Genomic DNA, 22,002 nt, shown 5'->3' with positions numbered 1-22,002 from the left:
GCCAGGATTAATAAATGTTAAAATAAACCACTGTAGCTCGAAAGCCAATTAATCCATCCTTAAAGTGGAACAAAAAACATTAAAGTTAGAAAACTATAATGGCAAGAGAATCACTGGGGAAAAAGAAAGTAGTATGAGAAGTATAGAAAATGAAACCATGAATACGATGAGACTAGAATCCTTAATTGGATATTGCATAAGGGAAGAGAATGGTGAAAAAATTTTTTTCATTTGATATTTTTCTTTTTTATTAGTCCATTTGCCCTTTTAAATTTTTAATTGATCAAGTTGTTTGTTTCTGTTTTTCTTGTGGTGTTTTAATTTTTCCCTTGTGCTGCTTCTGTTGTATATTGTCTTTTATGGTAGTTTTTACAGTATTTGGAAGTGTTTCCTTGTGTGTATTATGCATGTTGGTTATTTTAACTGCAAATTAGTAAATGAGATGAAATAGAGCCAAGTAAGTTGATGTAAAGTTATGCTAAACAGGTGCCTCTTGATTTGTTCAGACATCAACTTAAGGAAACAAGGTATATGAGATTCAGACCTTGACTGTTACTCAGCTAAGAACCATTAACATGAGATGTGGATGTACAAACAAACAAAAATACAAATTTAGGAAAAGCTGACTCATCATTTGACTGACCTTACCCCGCCTGTTTAATTTGATGTGGAAATGTGGAAACTTTCTCCTCTTGACTTGTGGACAGTGCTTTACGTTTATACCTATGTCTTCCTATGGTATGCAGAGTCCCGCCATGCCTACTGCTCGCTGCACAGCCGAGAAGGACGATGCACTATCCGCTCTACCATCCAAGTCACCATCTCCCAATGTTGCTGCAACGTGGTCACCATGGAGCAATCAGCTGGCTGGGGTCCTACTTGCCAACCCTGCCCTGCCCAGGGCACCATGCAGTGGGAGAAAATGTGCTCCCAGGGTCCCGGACGGGATAGCCTGGGCATCAGTAAGTTAATCCATTTGAACGTTTAGTTTGTCCCTTTGCCCTCGTCTAAGTTGAGCCGTATCACACACTTCTTGTTGGTTCTTTGTCTTAGATATTGATGTTGGGCGTCGGATGCATCATGTGTGGCACGAGGTTCTGCTGGTCATGCTCCAATACGAGTGTTTCACTGTAGTGCACCTCCAAGAGTTTGCAACGCCTTGGCCAATCACAATGCGCAAAATCTGTCGACCCAATGCACATTTGGAAAGGGTCGACAGATTTCACGCATTGTGATTGGCCAACACATTGCAAGCTCTTTGGGGCGGGCTTTTGTGAATCGTTCGTATTAATTTCCTAAAAATACTAATTAAAGTTCATTTGGTTGAAATGTACAACTAGGCAGTGATTTTATTTGGGAATGTGGGTCACACAGAACAAAGAGAGACAACGGAGACCAATAACTTCAAACACTTCAATAACTCCAACTCTTTTGACCAGTGAGGCCTAGAATGTTCTTCTTTGGGTATTCATGAAGTTAGATTAAAACCTATAATATACATATACTCGATATCTCCATTAAGTTTCACACCCATGCACCCTTATTCCTCCATAGTAGCAGCAGCCACAGCACTAATTACTCCACTGGTCCGAGCTTCCACCCTGGCGGATAGCTACTCGTCAGCTACACCCCTGGCGACTTTGTCAAATACTAACTGCTAATTAATTACTCTGCTACTTCGACCTTGGGCCGCAGAAGTTCGAGTCGCCATCAGCCGTTTCCTGGGGATTGTACCTGTATGTGAATTAGCAGCCTGCTTATTGGCGACTGACTTATTTTTGTGAAACATCTCTCATTGTAATAGTAAAGGTTTCATTTGATATTGCAGTTCTTGCCTAAATGATTTATTACTATTAACTCTGAATTGGAGTCACTCCTGTCATCAGAGTAATGTGTTGCAGGAGGTCTAATAGCTTCCCTTAAAAAGTCGAACCACATTCTCAACTTTTGGCAACATTTTCGGCATCATGTTTCCACTTCACAATGTTTGGATGCACCAGTGCAATAATGAAGAAACGGAGGGTTTCCCGTAATAAGACTTGGAAAAGTAAAGCGTAAAGAATCTCAGAACTCTGGCGTAAACCTAAACTTTTTATAATTTGGCAGAAGTGCTCAATTGCATGGGAATTAGTGGCCTGCTTATCGGCGACTGTCACCCGTAGCAACCACAAGCAACTCACACACAGCCCGCGTCAGACCCTTGTATGATAACTTTATATAATTACGCAAATTTGCAACAATAAAGGAATCCACCTTTAGTCTAAAGAAATGCAAAATAATAAGATAATAGGCCAAAATTAATTTTAGAAGTAAATTTGTCAAAGATGTCATGTCCCAAAATAAACCAGTAAAGTGAGAAGCATGACAGCTGCTCGTATCCAATAGTGAACGGATCCCTCGTATGCATACATTAACATGAATCAACTAAGTAATTTGGGAAGACAAACAAGTACTTTATATTGATGCAACTTTTGTAAAATACAATGTAGGTGAAAGTGGTTAAGCTAAAACCACAAGAAACTTGGGGGGGGGTCATCTGTAACATTGACAACACACTCATCCTAAAGTAACTCACATAGACTATTTATTACATGAAATTTATCACATGGAACTAGGTACATCTTAAGTATTATTTGCATTGAGTATGGTGCCTTATTGTGTACTGTAATCATCAGTCCTTGATTGAATCATGTATTGTTGAAGGGTACCAAAGTTCGTCAGGATATATAAACTGACGTCTTTGGGGAGTCAGGTTGGTGTAATGATTCTTTCCTCGCCTTCCACCTCTGCAGGCCCGGGTTTGAATCCCGATCCGGTCCTCATGTGGATTGGGTTTTCAGTCCTTACCTGATTCCATGGGTTTTACCCAGACTATTCCTCTGGGGTCTTCCTCCCACTTTTAAAACTGTAACTGCTTCTCACTGTCTCCTCTCTACAGGTTTCTTCAGGCTTGCGAGCTACAGTGCCTAGGGCACTTTTGAGGAATCCTTGGTGCCATTACCAGAAATATATAATACTACTAATAGGAATATTTTGTAAAATGCATAAGCTAGGGTCCATTTTGTACATCTGTGCACTGCATCCTGTTAGGCTCCCATAGCCACTTACTTCAGCCTTATTTGGCTTCATGAGGCAAGGTGTGCTGGCCAGTATACCTTGTGGAACTTTGTGCAAAGAGTGCACCCTTTTAAAGAGTGCACCCTTGCTAGTTTGTTGTAACTACTAGGGTGTTATGATTAAGGCCTTGTCTGAATCCAGGAGTTTTGTCAAATATTGTTGAATATTTACTGATACCGTAATTTGATACTGGGACAGATATCAATGAGTGCATGTTGTTTGGTGACCTGTGTGCCAATGGAATGTGTGAAGACCTTGTTGGAAACTACCACTGTCGCTGCAATCCTGGATTTGAGCCTGACGTAACAGCCAAGGATTGTAATGGTGAGTGCTGATGAGAAAGCCTGAATGCTTCATATCTGGGGAAGTTGCACTGTTCGAAAATTTTCGGATATCCAATCTTGATGTTTGAACGTTGTGAGGAATTTTTGTTATTTTATCCAATTTCCATGGAGCTTCAAAAGAAGGTATTGCTTTGCCAGATTTATGTGCCAAGCAAGAATTAACTGGGAGCCAATCGTTTGCAATATTTTTTATTGTGGCTACCATTTTGTTTTTGCTTAGCCAATTTCAATTTGGAAACTAGTCTTTTCAGAAACTGTTATCAGAAAAGGCAAGGTAGGTTTATCTGACTGCTTCCTTCCTGATTTATCTAACTGCTTCCTGTTTAATATTTGTTTAAATCGATTCTTTACCTTCATTTTTCCACATTTGATTGGGTTTAAATTTCTATGCAAGTATGCATTTGAACATTTGAATATGCATTGAAAGAAAACTGACAAAAAAATCACAAGGATTAAAGGAGCAAGATCAAGGGATTGTGCGTGAGCTCTTGCAAATGATCACCAAACTGAACAAAGATTACATACAATTCCTTCTCCCTGCCTGGTAGACATCAACGAGTGTGCCATCAACCGGTTGCTATGTAGTGGTGGTGCCTGTCGCAACTCCCCAGGAAGCTACACTTGCGAATGTCCGGAGGGATACGAGTTTGACATAGCTAGTGTCCAGTGCAGAGGTATGCTTCCTGCCATAAAAATTGAGATATGAGTAAATGTGTGTGAACTGTATGTAAACCAACTTCAAATGTGCTCTGCAGTCACTGTCTCTACTTTATGGCTACGGGGGAAGATTGGACCTTGGCGTAGAATAACACCAGTCAAATCTGTGACTGTCATTATACAATCTAATATCATGAGATAAATTGGTGTAGCTTTGATTAGATTTTGATGCCATCTAGATGTCAAATTCTGAATTCCCCCAGCGAAAACTAAAGCATTGGGAAAAGACTCTTTAGTAATGAAATGAATTAGTCATTGGCTAATGTAAATTCATTTTGAGGGTAATCTTCCTCTCTTTTACAACCTTAAATTTGGTTTCAATTGTCTGCAATTGAATCCTGGAAAAACGGAACCTATTACTTTGGGGTGGCTACGTCAAAACAAAATAGAATAATTCAAAATCTAAATTATGAATTTATGTTAATTAAGTATGGAGTCATGTACCACAGGCTAATATCTGGTATTAAAAGTTGATAACATGGCATCCTAATCCTCCCTTTGACTGCTAGATATCAACGAGTGCTTGCGTGACAGCCAGTGCCTGAATGGTAGATGTCAGAATACTCTTGGTAGCTTCCGTTGTGAGTGTACCATCCTTGGCACCTCCTTGGATGAATCAGGCAGAGCTTGTGTTGGTAAGACCTCACTGTGCCCATTTTTGCCCACTTCTTTCGTGAGTCCAGGATTTTGCCAAATCAATACAGCTTACTTAGTTCAAAAGATCAATGGAAAGTATGACATAGAATAAATCAACTGTTTTAGAATGTCAGTGACAGTACATAAACAAATGTATTTGCAAGGTGTAAAGTTGTTCGTAGGTGAACCGATTAAAGCAGTGAAGTGATGTTGGTTGCAAGTAATGGTCGTTTACATTTAAAGGTTATTGACTGGTTAGTGAGGGAAAATGTTATGTTTACATTCAAGGAGTGCATGGTGCCTGGAGTGAAGGTAGTGTTGTAATGCAGACATTCTGCTTTACATGAGTTAAGAATTTTGCCCTTTTTTCCAATAAAGCAAAAATGGAAATTGTGACTTAGTCTGTAAGAATGAATAAAGTATCACATGGTAACCCTTGATAAAAGTAAACTGCAGTTGTAAATTATTTACACATTCTGGAAAGTAGCCTTGCATGTGGTGTTTGAAAAGCGCCACAGTAATGAAATCCCTCTTTCTATAACAGACAACCGTCTGGGCACTTGCTGGACTGAGATCCGATCTGGCCGCTGTGAGTCAGACATTATGGGTCTGATGAGGAAGTCTGAATGCTGCGCCACCTTTGGCCAGGCATGGGGAAGCCCCTGTGACCCTTGCCCCATGTCCTTGGGTGATTGCCAGAGAGGATACACCCTGAAGAATGGCAAATGCGAAGGTAAACATGAACAGAAAAGTAACCCTAGTGACATCATTTGCACAAATTGGCACTTCCTACTACGGAAAGAATGCAGCTGTCATGCTGAAAAGAAGCCTGCTAAAATATGTCAAAAGTTGCTTGAATGATATGGAGATTGTCTAGGAGACCAGAATTTGATCACAGCTAGCACAAGTGTTCAAGGTACCACTGATACATAAAACACGTAAATGTGGTTCAAAATGTAGAACTGTACACTATAAAGCTAAAAAATTTGCTCTCAAAGAGTGAAAACCAGTCTAAAAAGTGTAAATATCGCCTAAAAAGAATGAAAACCCCTCCAAAAGAGTGAAATTGCCAATCGAAAAGAGTTGTCATTCAAATGGCTCCTCTTTGAAATGCTTTTCGCTCTTTGTAGAGCCGTTTTCACTCTTTGTAGAGTGGTTTTCACTCTTTTGGAGTATATTTATAAGAGACAAATTCTTTTTGAGATAAGGTTTTTGCTCTTTTGTCTGAAGAGAGTAGAAAAATGTTCAATTTTGAAACAGTGGAAAATAAGGTTAGGCCAACCAAAACAATAAATGTGCTTCCCGTTACCTTGAAAAAAAATAGGTTGGGTAGTATATTTTTCTTTTGGTGTGGGGATTTTTTTAAATTAAAAATTGATTTTGATGGTCTACGGTGTATTTTCCATCCACTGTTTTTTTCTGCGGATTAATAACTTGAGGATCTTGTCAAAGATTTTATCCAAGTGAGAGCTTTTTCGGACAGTTACACATTTGTGTTGCACTGAAATTTTGATAAGTTAATGTCCCAAAAATGTTTGAAAGGTCGTACAAAACAAGGCACATAGAGCTCTTAAACCTGTGCAATGATGCATGACACAATAACTTTGCATTGTCACGAAACCCTCTATTGGTGAAAGTGAAAATGTAGTAACCTTATTTCAAGCCATAAATTTACAGTGAAATGTGTGCTGCCACAAGTTATAGAGTAGGTTGTTAGTCACTACATCTGCCCTCTCGCAGGAATGGCTGTAATGAGTTCCACTGACACATGTATGAATATTGATGTTTCATTGGCAGCCAATCACAACACAATGACCAGATGGTCCCAGGATGCTGTTTACACATAAGGCTTGCGCTTCGGGCTACACTGATGTGCATCACTGTACGCACGTACTGTACATGTACAGTAGATTCAGTCGCATGCATTATGGAGCTTCAGTCCAGTGCGGTGTCCCAACAAGGACGTGCAAAATGACAAAAATCTGGCCTGTCGATGGCAAAAAAGTGGAAAATGAAATTCAAAATACTCAACAAAAAAGGCAGAGATTTCACACCCCTGAAATAAGCATAAGGGTCGGCAAGAGTATTTTTTGAAACTTTTATTTCTTTTTCAATGAAAAGATTTTGGTTCGGCGTGATTTGCTAGGCTGGGGCAGGTAACCGGAAGCACAATTATTGTTTTGTTTGGCCTTAAGTAATGGTTGATTAAGTTTATGATCACAAAAATGATTGAGGTTGTGGTAATAATTTGCACTGTTGTGCTTCTTCCAAACTTTGCATGATACCTGTGGCAAAGGTTATACTGTTGGCTTCCCAGAATATCAATCAACATAAAGCTAATCCCATTGTTGCAGCTTTTGAGATGATTGAAGTTGCAATTGTTAAGTAGATAAATAATCGGCACTGTTCTGTCTGTAATCTTCTGTTAAAGTGCAAGTGTAATATTTTGGAAATGGTTATTTATGTGGAACAGATGTCTGAAGCAACTTCATTGTCATGTACTTTTGCCAGACATTAATGAGTGTGAGCTGAACCAGATGGTATGTCAGAACAGTGAGTGTCAGAACACGGTGGGCTCCTTCAGGTGTATTTGTGAACAAGGACACACATTGGACACCACTGGAAGGAATTGTATCGGTAAGAATTCAAATGAACCAATCAGATATCAGAGAAAAGCATGCGCTCATTATCATTACCATCAGAACCAAATCAGCCAATTGGGGTTTAGAACATTTGTCACCATTGGACACAGCTTCCAAGAAATTGCATCAATAAGAATCAACTCAGCCAATCGTTGTTGAGATTATAATTATGTAACATTGGATGCCACTGGAATGCGCTGTTTTCAGTAACTATCTGGCCAACCAATAAAAACTCACTCTATGCCGAAACTGAAATGAGCCAGTAGAAGGACGTGAATTCATTTGAGTTGTCTTTGTTAGGCTCTGCACAGTTGCATTTATATAGGGCCTTGAAATTAATATCCCCTCACATTATTGGTTGGAAATGAAGTGAACCTGTTTTAAAACTCTTAAAATTCATGTGAAAATTCATTGACAATGGAAAATAGGTTCAATTAGGTAGATTGTGTAAGCAAGCATTGTACACATTGTCTCAATGTATTACCAACTTCAGTTGCTCGTAGGAGATGGATTCTGTAGAGATGTTTGCCTGTAGCATCATACTTAACAAAGTGTGCACACATTCTGTTAACCTTAAAATTATTAGTCTGACAGACTTGGCATTTGTGTTTAAGTTAAAACCGGAAGGCAAATTGTGTCAACTGGTTCATTGTTTAAAATTTGAGTTACATTTAAGTATTTTTAAACACACAAGGACTCGTTTTCTTTAAATGTGTAAATTTCTCATTATTGGAATAAATTTAGTGTTGCAGAATGATAAAAGGAGTAAGCATAAAAGCATCTGTAACATGTGAGTAGTTGATAAGGGGATTCTAACTACTTTGCTTTGCCATATGTGTTGCTCTGAAGCAAGCCATTTCTCCATGTGGTTCTCTCTGCCAAGGAGTATAAAGTGGAACAATATCTACCTGGGCAGTAAGCCTTATATAAATAGATGGCTACCCCTTCCAGGGTGAACAGAATTATTGTCGGTTGTTTCACACCAGGAATATGGAGATGAACATTTGACTTGAAAGTACTGTAGCTGACATTTCAGGTAGCCATTTGGGCTCATGTATATGTAGTGTTTTGAAACCCATAGAAAAGTCTGGGCATTATTCATTGTTCATTTTTCCTCAGATCTAAGGAGTTACCAATGCTTCTTGGACTACTCTGAGGGTCAGTGCCATGATCCTATCCAGGGATTGTACCGCAATGCTGTGTGCTGCTGTTCCATGGGCAAAGCCTGGGGTAGCCTGGGCCAGTGTTACTCCTGCCCACTGCCAGGCACTGGTAAGGTGGTTGGATTGTGTCCTGTATGTGGCTATGGATTTTGTTTTTGCTGTTAGTGTACTATCATTACACTGAATAGCCTATATGAAGCATGCGCGTCCTTGGACATAGGCTCACCCGTGACAGCTCAGTCACTGTTTAGTCTGTTGGTAAATTTTTGTGCTTTTGTCAATCTGAGAGCCACTTGTATATTTGATAACAAAATTCTACTTTCACTTACTGTTGGTTGAGTAATGCCTGTTAGATTATTCTCTGTAGTTAATCATCTAGACAAGTGTGGAAGTACTCATACAAGACACTGCTGGCAGGGGGTGGGGACTGCCCCACCCCACTTTTTGCAGGTCTTGTAATGGGTTAAGGCTTAATGGATCTGCCCATTAATGGCTGATGTCTGATGGTCGCACATCTGCCCCCCCCCTTGAAAATCTTCCGCTAATCTTCCTTACTTAAATTCTCAAATCTAGCACAGTCTTTTTAATCTTGAATTGAAAGTGAACAAGTGGTTATTGAATTTGTCTCCTTTTTATAGTTGAATACAATACGCTGTGCCCAAGAGGTCCAGGCTATGCTGACACGAGGCCAACACCAGAACTCATGGATGGATCGAGTGTGACCATTGGTAAGATAAATCTGTCAGCAAATAAACAAAAATAGATATTATGTATTTCAGTTGCATACTCATACAAATTGTTCGTTTTATTCTGTAAATATCAGAGGTGTAGCTTTCAATAATAACATCACAAATTTCAGTTAAATGTGGGTTTCTAGATTGCAGATTTATAGTATATTTTGCAAAAAAAATTGAATTTCAAACAAATGGAAATGAGATTTCCTGTGGAGCTCGGTTCATTGAAGCCTTTGAAAAAGGTGGCAACTTAAGTTTTTAGTGACTGAAAGGCAATTCTAAGAGATGAAATAGTTGATGTGTTGGCTTTCTGTCAAAGAGCCAGCCGTTTTTCTGGGTATTCTTCCATGTTTAGATTGTTGTGAGATTTTTTTGTATTTCACGCCAGACATCAACGAGTGTAATGTCTTTCCTGATGTTTGCTCCAACGGTATTTGCCGTAACATGATTGGCACTTTTGTCTGTGAGTGTGACATGGGTTACGCACTGGATCAGTACAGCTACCATTGTGTGGGTGAGTAGTCGGCAGTCTGCATTGCTCTTTTAGATTTTCAACGATTACCAGAAGCGTTGATTTTTTCGTTGTTGATGGACCAGTCCCACGGTCTGTGAATTCAGTTTGTTCTGTAAATTTGTAAATTTGTACATTATTGAAAGTAAATTAAAAGCATTATTGAAGGGCCAAGCAATGGCAAAATTGAGGTGAAAATAAGAATCCTCTCAGTCTCTTCGACATACTCAACTTGAATTTTATATTCTCAAACATATTTATTTTTACACAAGGAGTTGAAACAGTTTTTCTGTAGGATATTAAAGGCAGAATACCAGAAAATTCTGTTGAAATCAAAACCTTCCTCCCAGGTTTGCAGCATTGTAATTCAGAGCATAATCTCTGTACATGGTTTTAATTGCTACTGATGAGCACTCCACAAAACATGAGACATTAGCAACACAGGAGTTGAATAGTTCATTTGGGTTGAAGCCCTGTTCCTGTCAAGTTTTCTAGCATATGTCATGTTTGAAATGAAATACTGAATAACTTCTCATTGCCTCATGTTAACCTCATCCTAGATATTGATGAGTGCCGTATTGCCTTTGGTGCCTGTGGCAATGGAACCTGTGAGAACCGTCCTGGTGGCTTCACCTGCAATTGTAATCCTGGCTTTGAGACCTCCATGATGATGCAGATGTGCACAGGTGCGTGCAATGCCAGTTTGGTTTTTGGTGTAGGGTCACCTGGTCTTGTCACTGGCTACCCTTAAATTCTGTGCTCATCAGGCTTTGCAAAGTTGCTTTTAGTGTTTAATGAAAGGGATCGAGAGCCCACCATATTGCATCTGCATTGTCTGATAGTCATCGTATCATTCATTTATTCCTTTGAGGTTTTGTTCTGTTTTCTTTTCCTCAGATATTGATGAGTGTGTGGTGATTGCTGGCATCTGCCGCGGGGGTCAGTGTATCAACACTGTGGGGTCCTTCCAGTGCCTCTGTCCCCCGGGCCAAGAGCTGTCAGATGATGGACGCATTTGCAAAGGTAGATCAGGGAGAGCCTCCACGTACACTTAGGTTGTCATGGCCTCTGCTGAAAACTTCTTGAGCAGTATACTTGACTTATGTCTTGCCTCTAGTGTCCACATACTTTCAGTGCACACCCACTTAGCTTCGAGTATCCTGTTTTGAAGGTGCAATTTGCGTAGAACTTAAGAAGAGCATTCCTCAGCCCTTCTCTTAGACCAAGTACCTCACCAACCTAGGGTGTCCTTGATGGAGGACTAGAAGTGTGACAGACTGACTGGGATTTTTAAATGAAATGTTGCAAAAGACAAGGTCATATTGCTCCTGTATTATGGTGTCTGAAAGTCAAAGTAATTAACAAGTTGGTTGTTATTTCTGAAGCATATTTGCATTTAAAATAGGCATGCTACTTTTCCTCCTATCAGCTAACTTCCTAGTTTTTGGAATCCCCATATATTCCATAATAATTTGAAAAAACACTCCACAAAGTCTTGTTATGACTTTCTTTTTTCTTGACTTTTGTAGCTGTATACCTGCAGCAAGCTGATTAAGCAGTCGCTGTTTACTGCAGTTTGGAAAATGAATAGTTCTGAAAGCCTACCTTCATTCAAAAACACAAACAAAAAGCTTACCTTTTATTCCCAATTTGATGTCCTCTCTTTAGATATTGATGAGTGCTCTCGAGGAAATGATGTTTGCTCCAATGGCCATTGTATGAACATGGTTGGCGGCTTCCGTTGCATGTGCAACCCTGGCTTCAGACCAAGTATGAACTTCAAATCCTGTGAAGGTAGGTGTTTGAGCCTGGTATTCACTGGTAGGAATGAAAAAGATACAATTGATTCCCATTATCATGAAATCGGCTGTTACATAAGTTTGGTTATAAATATGAACACACATTTGTGGTCCCGGAGAAAATGTGCCCGTTTCTATGGGGAAAAATCTGTTACAGTGAAATTGCATTGTACAGAATTCCTGTTACAATGAAAGGTTTTTCTGACTCAGTTGCCTGACAAACCATCATTGATGACCGAGTCCGGACCCTTACACAATGCAAGTTGCATTCTCAACCATGGTTATCTTATTCATTTGGTTCCCCACTATCCACAACATCTCCTGACAGTTACACCAATACTCCTTTGTTCCGTATTCCCGGCTGGACACACTTGACGTCCCCTGGTTTCCAAACTCCTGGACTACCCCAGCACCTTAATATGTGCATGAACCGGGTATCCCCATTGCCATTCCTCTGGAGTGTAAAAGGTCACCAGACATATGCCTTACAGTATTTTCTGTATTCATGAATTTATTTGAGGTTGTACTACTCGTACTCGAAGCAAGCGTGTTTCCACAAAATTTCCTGCCACAGCACATGAGGTTTATCACCTGTCCCTCCAGATGCATCTCTCACACTTACAATGCAAAATACAGACATTGTTTGCCAGTTTCCTGTCATCATGACTACCATAGTGCACAATTAAAAAAGGAATAGTTTTTTTACTTTGATTGTAGCAATACCAGAACGAAAAATCCCTTCCCAATTCCGATAAAAATACACCCCAAATAAGTTTGCTGAACTATTCTCGCTTCTCAAGAGCTTAACTAATCGCCCAATACTGAATTATTCATACTGCTGCTAGAAGAACTAGCGCGAAGAAAACGGAGGGGTCATACTGCCTACCATTGCACCACAGAGCATCTAGAATACAAAATGGCTCCAGACCACACGTCAAACTGGCATTTTACCATTTACTGCTTAGTTCACGCTCCCCCCTTTTGGAAAGTCCGGGATCACGTCCCCAGTTTGGGAAAATCCTGCAGCTGCCTTTGCATATAACAAATTTTAAGTTCCGTTTGGCACCGCACCCCAAAAGATCTGTACACCTGCTATTTCTCTTTTATTGTGAAGTCTAGTAGCTAATGTTGGGTATCTTTTGAATGAAAGTGATTGGCTTCTATCTTTTGGACTCAAAACCTTTTGATGTCTACTTTGGCTTGGTGCTTGTTTTTTGTTGATGACAAATAGACATGGATGAGTGTAGCATGGAAAACGGAGGCTGTGAGCAGACCTGTGTCAACACACCTGGCAGCTATGAGTGTGTCTGTGATGTAGGTTATGGTCTGATGCATGGACAGAGGCAGTGCAGAGGTAAGAGAGATCATTACTGGGCCAGATGTTTTGGAACATTTCGTTCAAAGAGGTGACCAGTGGTGTTACTTAGCAGGATTCCTTGGGGCCGAAGTCACTCGTGTGCCCCTTCATCCCTAGCTCAGAAATCAGAAAAAAGGGGTTTGTTTAATGGTAGGGTGTGACCAATCCTACCGAGTATCCCCTTCCAGAAAACCAGGCCACCAATTTTGCAAGTCCCCTCTGCATATTGGATGCACTTATGTTACTGGAGGGGACATGTCCCTTCTTAAGGCCTCATTGCTTACCCACGTACCAGTCAAGTTTCATAGGGCTGTGATATCTATGAAAATGTACAAAGGGAAAGTTGAAATTGTTTTGTGGATGGATGCATTGTCACGTGCTGGATTTTACAAAAGTTTGGTTTCAGGTAAAATTTTCAGAAATGAGCCAATTGAAAAGGCACAATAAACCCATCAAGGAATCTTTGCTTCATTTCCAACCTATAGAGGGAAGTTCGGTTCCAAAGGAAATGATCATTTTTGCCATTTTTCAAGCTCAGTTTCCTTTTTGTTATTTCCCATTTCTACACACAAACACATTTTCATAGGCTGATTTCATGTAGTCATGCCGTGTCATTGTGTTACTAACTGTGGAAAGCTAACTATACAGTATAACGATTTGTGTGTGTTGGGTCATAGATATTGATGAGTGTGCCGAGAGTGTGGACATCTGTGGTGGAGGCATCTGTGAGAATAGTCAGGGCTCTTACAGCTGCACCTGCTTGGAAGGATTCCGAATCTCCCCTGACTATTCCAGCTGTATCGGTAAGGCATTTTAAGCCACAAGTACTAAGGCTGCATGTGAATCTCTTGTCTAGATCTAGGTCTAGGTCTTTGCTCCATTGGAAATGCGTGGAGATGCGCAGATAATAGACCTAGCCATAGCTCTGGAAGCCCGTTTCGGACACGGCCTAACTCTTTATATCCCTCACACAGTGCTGTTCTTGTTAGCTTGCTACACATGTCAAATGACTCTTGTTTTATTTCCACCATGGCAGAGCTACCTGATAACAAATTTCAATTGTATTTACTTCATTTGTGTTTACATCTTTTCATAAAATTGGTCACAATGTGCCCTTCTAGTCATGATGTGTCATTTATTATATATAGCAAAAATTAAATCACTTGCAGGAATACAGGAATACAGGATTGGTTTATTGCTCAGAATTCGTATAAAGAACAAATTGTGGAGCACAACACATTACAACGGCTTTTCCCAACTTATTACAGGGTGCAGACTTTTATATACATGAAAAACAGGGTCATACAAATAAAGCTTGGACTGACATTCAACATTAACTATACCCATACAAATGGTAATCTGTACAAAAACTAAAAAAAGACACAAGCATTACAAAACAGGTTTACTTAAACTATGACAAGCATTCCTTAGCAAACATGGCCAGGTTAACAAGCTTGTGCCCAGAGCAATTAAAGACCTGGGGCCAATTTCATAGAGCTGCTTAAGCACAAAATTTGGTTAAGTGTGAGAAAACCTTACTTGATAAACCAGGAGACCAGCCAAAACTCCCTGTGATGTATCTTGTTTTGGGATTGTCTTAAGCTTTTTTTTGGCTAGTATAACAATCAGACAGAGTTTGAGCTGAAATCTTTGTTTATTAAGCAAATTTGTTTCCTGCTTAAGCAAATTTTGTGCTTAAGCAGCTCTATGAAATTGGCCACTGGTCAAGAGAAAGAAGTGAAAAATGTTGATGGTTCCAGAGTCTCTTTGGAATATATATTTCAGGAGAAATCTTTTCTTTTTTTCTTTTTTTTGGCACAGATTGTTACTAAGGAAATTTTCTGAAGACAGTTTCACAGAAATGTTAACTACAATTTGTTAACCTCTGCTCTCCACAGACATTGATGAGTGCACCATGGCTGATGACATCTGTGGAGCAGGCACCTGCATCAACACCCAGGGATCCTACAATTGCCGCTGTGATGAGGGCTATGCAATCCAAGGCTCATTCCTCAGCTGTCTTGGTAGGATGACCAGAGTTTCGTACTGTGTGGCCTGCCACTTGGATAAGAAAGAGAGCCTTTGCTAAATTGATTCACCTCAGGATGAATTATGTGAATAGGTGCAAAAGGAAATAGTTGGATGGATTGTTCAAATGTGGGAAAGGAAGAAAAAAATTTTGTCTGACAATTGCAAATGCTTGATGTTTGAACAAAAACAACCTTCCCTGATATAAACAGCCCATTCATTTACTTACAGCACCGTCTGAATTCTTAGGTTTAAGCAGCATGAACAGCTCTTTTTAAACCAAATTTTCAGAAAATTTCCCATTTCTCCTCAATGCATCTGTCAAGCAACATCTTTTGGACTGCATGATCAGAGCTGACCCACTGCACAGGATCTTGATTTCTTTGTTTTTCCTTTACTCACAGATATTGATGAGTGCACCATGGGCATCCACAACTGTGCCATGCACTCGCAGTGTGTCAACTCCCGTGGCTCCTTCCGTTGCCAGTGCAATGCTGGATTTTTCCCCAGCTTTGATGCCTGCATCGGTAAAGAAAATGTCCTCTCCAAACTGGCTTGTCAGTTTTCAAATCTAAATTCCTGTTTCCGTCATGAATATATAATTTTTGGGGTATTGGTGACCCTGTCTTTGATAAAAACTTATTGCAGTAGTATCATGCTTAAGTACATGTATTTTGTTTAAAAACTACCCTAAAATACCAGACAAGGTAGAACCTACCTTTCCGAATAAACTTCCCATGTCACCCTGTTGGATAAATTCCCTGGAACTCTTCAAAATAAAATTCAAATCCCATTTACTTCGGTAGTTCACTTTCTCTTGAGATATATCTTGTTGATTTTAAGTTTCCGTTGTTTGTAGGCACCTCAAGCGAGTTACCTGATAAGTGTGAAGTTGAAGTCATTGTTATCATTACTGTTATAGCTCTTAAAAACAGATGGCTCATGGAAGTCTAAGTAGCAAAAATTTGAAAGGGAATGGCTTCTACTTGCAGTAGTACTCAGTTCAAAAACTATACCACATACTGCCAAGAAGATCCATTACTTGCTATGATAGGTGCACCTTCATCAGGGGAATGAATATCGACCTATTGTTATCCATGCGGGTTATGTACTCCAGGTGGGATGCTAAACAGTACATCCTATGCATGTATAACAACCCAGGAAACATAATGAGGTAGACTTGGTGTTTGCCCTAGTATCTCTGGCTCACAGCATGGTATTCTGATCCAGTGCTCTGGGTCCGTAGCGGAAAACAGGCCATGTAAAGCAAAAGGGGTTCATGATTAATATTTGTTTCCCCGCAGATATTGATGAGTGTGCCACCCAGATCCATGAGTGTGATCGTGAGAATGCTGTCTGTATGAACACCGAGGGATCCTATGAATGCATCTGTAATGAAGGCTTCACTGGCAATGGCCTAGAATGCAATGGTAAAGTAGAATGGTTTGGAGTATTCGTCTGGTCTTACATTCAGGATGCTGTTATCCCCAGCAGTGATTGGTAAAATTATTCCTTGAAAATATTACTGGTAAAATGTTGTGGTATAGGACTGTGTGCAGTGACTCTTGAGTTCATTGGGAACTGGAGGAAAAAAGGTTAAAATAAGTGGCAATGTGTCAATTAAATATGAATGCCCTGCTGCGTAATCATTGCACGTTTGGTGCCAGCAATTTCTGTAGCCAGCAAGAAAAGTTCCTGAAGCTTTACAGCATGTGGTAGTCCTTTACTTCTTCTGAAACATGATGTACGTGACTCACCGTTCCAAAACCAGGCTGAAGGCTCCTTGGCTATGGAAATACAAATGAACAATACACATTCCACAACTTTTCATTGGGTGTAACTACCAAAGCCTTCTGGAGATAATTAAAACTTGTACCGTGGATCACTTTGAAGCATAAAAATGAACAGCATAGGGAGAGGAATTGTCAAACATTGAAAGTACTTAATTTTGCTAGATTTTGTAATGGTGAGGTCAGTCAAACATATGTCCTAACCTCATGACTACCAAGCTTTCCGGGTTTTATGAGGCTTGTAAGAAACCTGATAATCTGGTATACATGTACCAGTGGAAACCATAAGCAGTGATCAAAAACTAGAATTTTTGCAAATATTGAACTATTAAAATAAATAAAAACCAATGAAAACTTAAAGATTACCCAGTGGACCTGATGGCAAGACCTTAATATGATATCCCAGAAGTTTCAGATGTGAATTGAACTTTCTATGTAGTGTATTTCCAATGGCTTGACAATTTTGTTTGTATTGTGTTTAAATATTGCAGATGTTGACGAATGCATGAGGAACCCAGAACTTTGCCCCAATGGTCAATGCCTGAACACCCCAGGATCTTACGAGTGTGACTGTGATATGGGCTTCCTACCAACAGAGAACAGAGATGATTGTGAGGGTAAGTAGACCCAATTTGCTCCCTCCTTGTTTTGCAAATCTCCCAGTTTACATTAGCAGTGTTGTAGTCAAGTGTATCCTACTGGTCAAGAGCCTGTTATGCAGATGGTTTGATGTAAGTGCCAACTGGTTATTAATACATCTTCATATGAAATTTTGACTTCTTTAATAATGGACTCAACCCTCATGCAGTGGCATTACGCATCACATCATGCAGCACATGGTGCTTGCATATAAAATGTGTAAACTTTTTGTCCTATATGTACATGAGGGACATACCATAGATATGGATAGAGGGATGTTACACAAAGCACAAGGTAAAACCGATAACTAAAATCATTAGAGAAATATGAATTATGTTCGCTTATTTTAACTTTTTTATTAGAAAGACATTGGTGAATAGGCATAAAGGTGTGGTGGATTGGTTTTCAGTTTATATTTTGAAACTGGCTTGGGACCTTTGGCCTGGTCCATCATCATCATCCCTAGGCCTCTATCTGATTTAAACACTGTCACGTTTCTATTCTCTAATTAGGCAAAATGGTTTGACTTGGAATTTTACATGGAAGAAAGTATGAAAATGTTGCAGCCCTCAGAAACTGACATTTTGAAAAATACTTTGCCTTATTATTCCTTGGAATTTTTCTTCAAGAGGGTTGTGTGTGTTGATTTGTGTTGCAGATATTGATGAGTGCACCATTTCCTTCATTTGTGTCTTTGGCACCTGCATCAATGTGCCAGGGACATTCCGCTGTGAATGCAATGAAGGATACCAGCTGGATGCAGGAGGTGCCAACTGCACAGGTAATGCTCGTTATTAGCATTATCTGCAAATGTTACACCTGCTGTTAGTGTTACAAGCCGAACGGTTCAAAGTTTCTTATGGTATGAAGTGTGGACACTTCATAAAAAAATAGTGCCCAAAAGTCAACATGGATATTTATTTATAATTATAACTCCCTTTGTGTTGCTCTTTGTTGTCACTGAAACAGATAATGTACTGATACTGTACCCTGTTATCTTTACTTATAGATTCAGATTCTGTGTCAGCACTTCTCATAGCTTTAAGTTGTGAAAGAATAACAATCCTTGCTATACATCTTTGGTGCAAATTTGCCTTTCCTTTTGTATTTTTGTCAGGGATGTGATTTTGTTCTAGGACAGTATTACTCAGCTCATTGTGTTTCTGCTGTTTGTTTGTTTGTTTATTTTGCTTTCCACTGTAAGACTTGGATGAGTGTGCAGAGCCAGACACCTATTGTGTTAGCGGGGAATGCACCAACACCATCGGCAGTTACATCTGCATATGTCCAGAGGGCTTCACCCTCACCCCGGATGGCTCAGTCTGCTTAGGTGAGTTGGTAGGAGTAGATAAACAGTTTAATTTGGTCAAAGTACCAAGCTGTGAAGTACCAGTCAGTAAAGCTGATCCCAAAACCTTGTAGCAACCTTAAAAAAAGGGGCCACGTGATCCCATCCAGTTGATTGCATCCCACATGTAAATGCAATGCAGAGATCATGGGAGATAAATTTCGAGTGAGGGAGTATTTAGGTAATCTAGTGGCAGTTCGTATGATGCATTAGGTAGGATCTGAATTGGGGACACCATAGCTGATCAGGTGAGTAGTACTTTCAACAATTTTTTTTCTGTACTGTATACTCATAGGCAATCATGCTACATTACATTTCCAAAAACTTTCATTTTGTGAAAACCTTACAGGACAATTTTTTACTATACCAGTAACTGCGGTTATCACTAACTGCGGTGTACACTCTCAGCATTTCATTCTTTTATCTACCTTGAGCAGAAGCACACCCTCATCAGTTGAAAAGAGCCATGTTGGTGGGAAGTGTTCATTTTATTGATAGCTATGCAACAGCAACATGTGCATTTTGTAGTTGTTGGTGAAATCCGTGAAGTGCAGTTCCCACCATTGCTCGGAAAATTGCGCCCTCTCTTGGTCCTCACTTTGGGGTGGATTACTTTAACTTTTCAGCACTTATTGACATACATTTTACTATTGTACAGTGAAACTGGCTGGGATTAGATGCCAATCAGGTGTCCCACTCACTTATCCAACATTGTTTTATTGGTAGATGAGAGACGTGGCCTGTGTTATGCCAACAGCCCTGACCGTGGTGACCTGGCTGGGTCAACTTGCACTACCATCCTAGGTCGTGACATCCCCCGCTACGAGTGCTGTTGCACCCTGGGTACTGGATGGGGCGACCCTTGTGAGCCTTGTCCAGCAGTAAACTCCAGTAAGTTGCCGCCCGTCTGTGAAGCTATCTCTCTTGGTATTATTTCTCAGCTTCATTTCAGCTGTTTTTAATAGTTAAGTGAACACATGGTGGTGGTTTACTTGTTTCTGTCCACCCAGGGATGTGAATGAGAATCTTTCAGGGCAGAGATGGTTATGTGTGTTGCCATTTGTGCCTGATATGGCATTATCGATTTGTATGCTCCCAAAGAAGTTGTGATTTGTTTCAAAAATATACAGATGTGTTGAGTCCAATGAGCAGGGATGAGGATAAAAAATCAGCATCTTTGACATTATGTACCGCAAGCCTTCAAAATGCTCTGTTGTCATTAATTTTGAAAGAAGAGAAGAGTTTTTTCCGTAAAGTTATTTTCCTTTGAAAGTGTATAAACCTGTTATCTTTATGATCGAGTCCACTGAAGCAATGTCATTGAAGTATCTTTGCCTAGCATGGGCTTCGTCCAGTCATTATCCTGCCTTTAGACAAGGCTTTATTCACTCCAAACAGAAAATTTGTCATCAAAGCCTGCCCTAGTTCAGTTGTTGAAGTGTAAGTGAGGAAGATTTACGACTAATGTACTTGACTGTATAGTTGCCAGGTCCCATAATTCCACCACCTATTATCAAGTCTGATTGGTTTTCACCATAAGTGGTGAAATAACACCCAGTTCAGACAAACATTCTAGTGTCACGTTGCACCAAGTTAAAAGCAAATTTTGATTTAAGTGTGGCAAAGGCTTGACATCTTCGACAATTTGGAGTAATCAGGCGTGTTACCATGCAAAAGACTGACTCTTTAAGGCATTCAGAATGATACCAGAGGGACTTGGTTTCAGATGTCGCTCTTTTCATGGGACAAATGTATATTCTAAGTACATCTAGCCTGAAACCAAACTTTAATTAGGTTGACCCTGGCTGCCAATGGCAGCAGAATGGTTTTAAAAGGTGGGGAGGCAAGCCCCAGCCATTAAACTGAAAAGAGTACAATTCTGAAGTTGCAATGAACCTCCAATGGCTGGTAGGCCTATAAAGTGGGGAGGGGCAAAATAACTAACTTTTTAAAGGTGGGGGGCGATGGCCCAACAACCCCTTTTTCTGCTGCCGCTGTGAGTCACTCTTAATTCTATTTGGTGCGGCATGACCCTGGAACGCCTGTCTGAAATGGATGTAAGGCACCTGGTAACTATATGATCACACACGTTACATCTTGTTCAAAGAGAATACGGACGTTTCACAATAGCATGCCCCCAAGAGTTTGCAATGCGTTAGCCAATCACAATGTGCAAAATCTGTTTACCCAAGGTGCATTTGGAATGGGCCGACACATTTCGCGTATTGTGATAGGCCAATGCATTGGAAGTGCGCTATTGTGAATCTCAGAATTTTGGAATGTCCAGAAGAATATGTCAAAGCTTGACCTGGGTTGACCAGAATCAGCTGATTTCTTCTAATGTTTACTTCTCATGTATGCCATTACAACTAGAAAAACATTGTACACTATTTTGTCCCATTTTTCCCCATTTACATGACCAAGACATAAATATCTGTAACGTTTACCTCTTATTTCAATTCCACAGCTGAAGGACAACTCTTGTGCCCCACTGGCCCTGGCTTCAAACCTGTGCCCAAACCTGATGGCCCTGATGTTCCTGGAGCTACCCCTGTTCCTGGCGGTCCTGATGGTCCAGGAGGCACCGATAGTCCAGATGGTCCCGATGGCACTGATGGTCCAATTGTTCCCCCTGATCTGACCACTGGTAAAGCTTTTGACTGTCTTATCTAATTCTTACAGTGCACTAATTCAAGCCCCATTGAAAACAGTGAAACAATCAACAAAGTTCAGGGCTGAATAACATGCAGGCCAGCCTTACTAGAATTTTGCAAGCTAGAATGAAATTATTGTCTTGTCCCCAATCTTTCCATTTCTTTTCAATTGTTGGTGGGTTAGCCTCTTGCAGTTTTCCACACAAAACAAACTCACCCCTCGAAAAGTGATACATGTATTTCCCAAGCCTGTTTGCAGCCTCTATTTTCTTAGGAACCAAGGGCCATTTTAGATCCATAATTTTATTAATTCTGCCCTCGGATGAAAGCCCCACACCCAGGGAGTTGATCCTGGCCTTTATTTCCAAAATCCATCCTTTTTTGGGCAAACCATCTGACTGCCTTGGAAAAATTAATGGTTCAGAAGGTCCTGCAGGCCCTGATGGTCCTGGAGGTGCTGATGGTTGGAGGCCCCGAAGGTTGCAGAGACCCTAATGGTACATTAGACAATGTTGTTTTGGTT

At 40.2% G+C, this 22,002-nt stretch overlaps 1 protein-coding gene across 2 annotated transcripts in view; it reads left to right on the top strand.

The window, feature by feature from the left end:
* LOC110977321 (fibrillin-3-like) overlaps positions 1-22,002 on the top strand; it is a 94,299-nt gene that overhangs the window by 41,818 nt on the left and 30,479 nt on the right. For both annotated transcript variants that reach the window (XM_022231322.2, XM_022231321.2), the window contains 22 exons: positions 747-962; positions 3,316-3,441; positions 4,010-4,135; positions 4,688-4,813; positions 5,359-5,547; positions 7,326-7,451; positions 8,576-8,728; positions 9,258-9,347; positions 9,742-9,867; positions 10,425-10,550; positions 10,762-10,887; positions 11,533-11,658; positions 12,895-13,017; positions 13,698-13,823; positions 14,919-15,044; positions 15,453-15,575; positions 16,353-16,478; positions 17,330-17,455; positions 18,136-18,258; positions 18,682-18,807; positions 19,552-19,716; positions 21,293-21,472. In XM_022231322.2, the coding sequence (XP_022087014.2) occupies positions 747-962; positions 3,316-3,441; positions 4,010-4,135; positions 4,688-4,813; positions 5,359-5,547; positions 7,326-7,451; positions 8,576-8,728; positions 9,258-9,347; positions 9,742-9,867; positions 10,425-10,550; positions 10,762-10,887; positions 11,533-11,658; positions 12,895-13,017; positions 13,698-13,823; positions 14,919-15,044; positions 15,453-15,575; positions 16,353-16,478; positions 17,330-17,455; positions 18,136-18,258; positions 18,682-18,807; positions 19,552-19,716; positions 21,293-21,472 (3,000 nt within the window). The remainder of the gene's footprint in view (positions 1-746; positions 963-3,315; positions 3,442-4,009; positions 4,136-4,687; positions 4,814-5,358; positions 5,548-7,325; positions 7,452-8,575; positions 8,729-9,257; positions 9,348-9,741; positions 9,868-10,424; positions 10,551-10,761; positions 10,888-11,532; positions 11,659-12,894; positions 13,018-13,697; positions 13,824-14,918; positions 15,045-15,452; positions 15,576-16,352; positions 16,479-17,329; positions 17,456-18,135; positions 18,259-18,681; positions 18,808-19,551; positions 19,717-21,292; positions 21,473-22,002) is intronic.

This window comes from Acanthaster planci, linkage group LG05 (assembly GCF_054643075.1).
Source record: "Acanthaster planci isolate LZ-2023a linkage group LG05, COTS_SCS, whole genome shotgun sequence".
In the NCBI taxonomy this organism is placed as follows: Eukaryota; Metazoa; Echinodermata; class Asteroidea; order Valvatida; family Acanthasteridae; genus Acanthaster; species Acanthaster planci.
The sequence above is the reverse complement of the archived record's forward strand: the minus strand, read 5'-3'. Positions and strand labels throughout refer to the sequence as shown.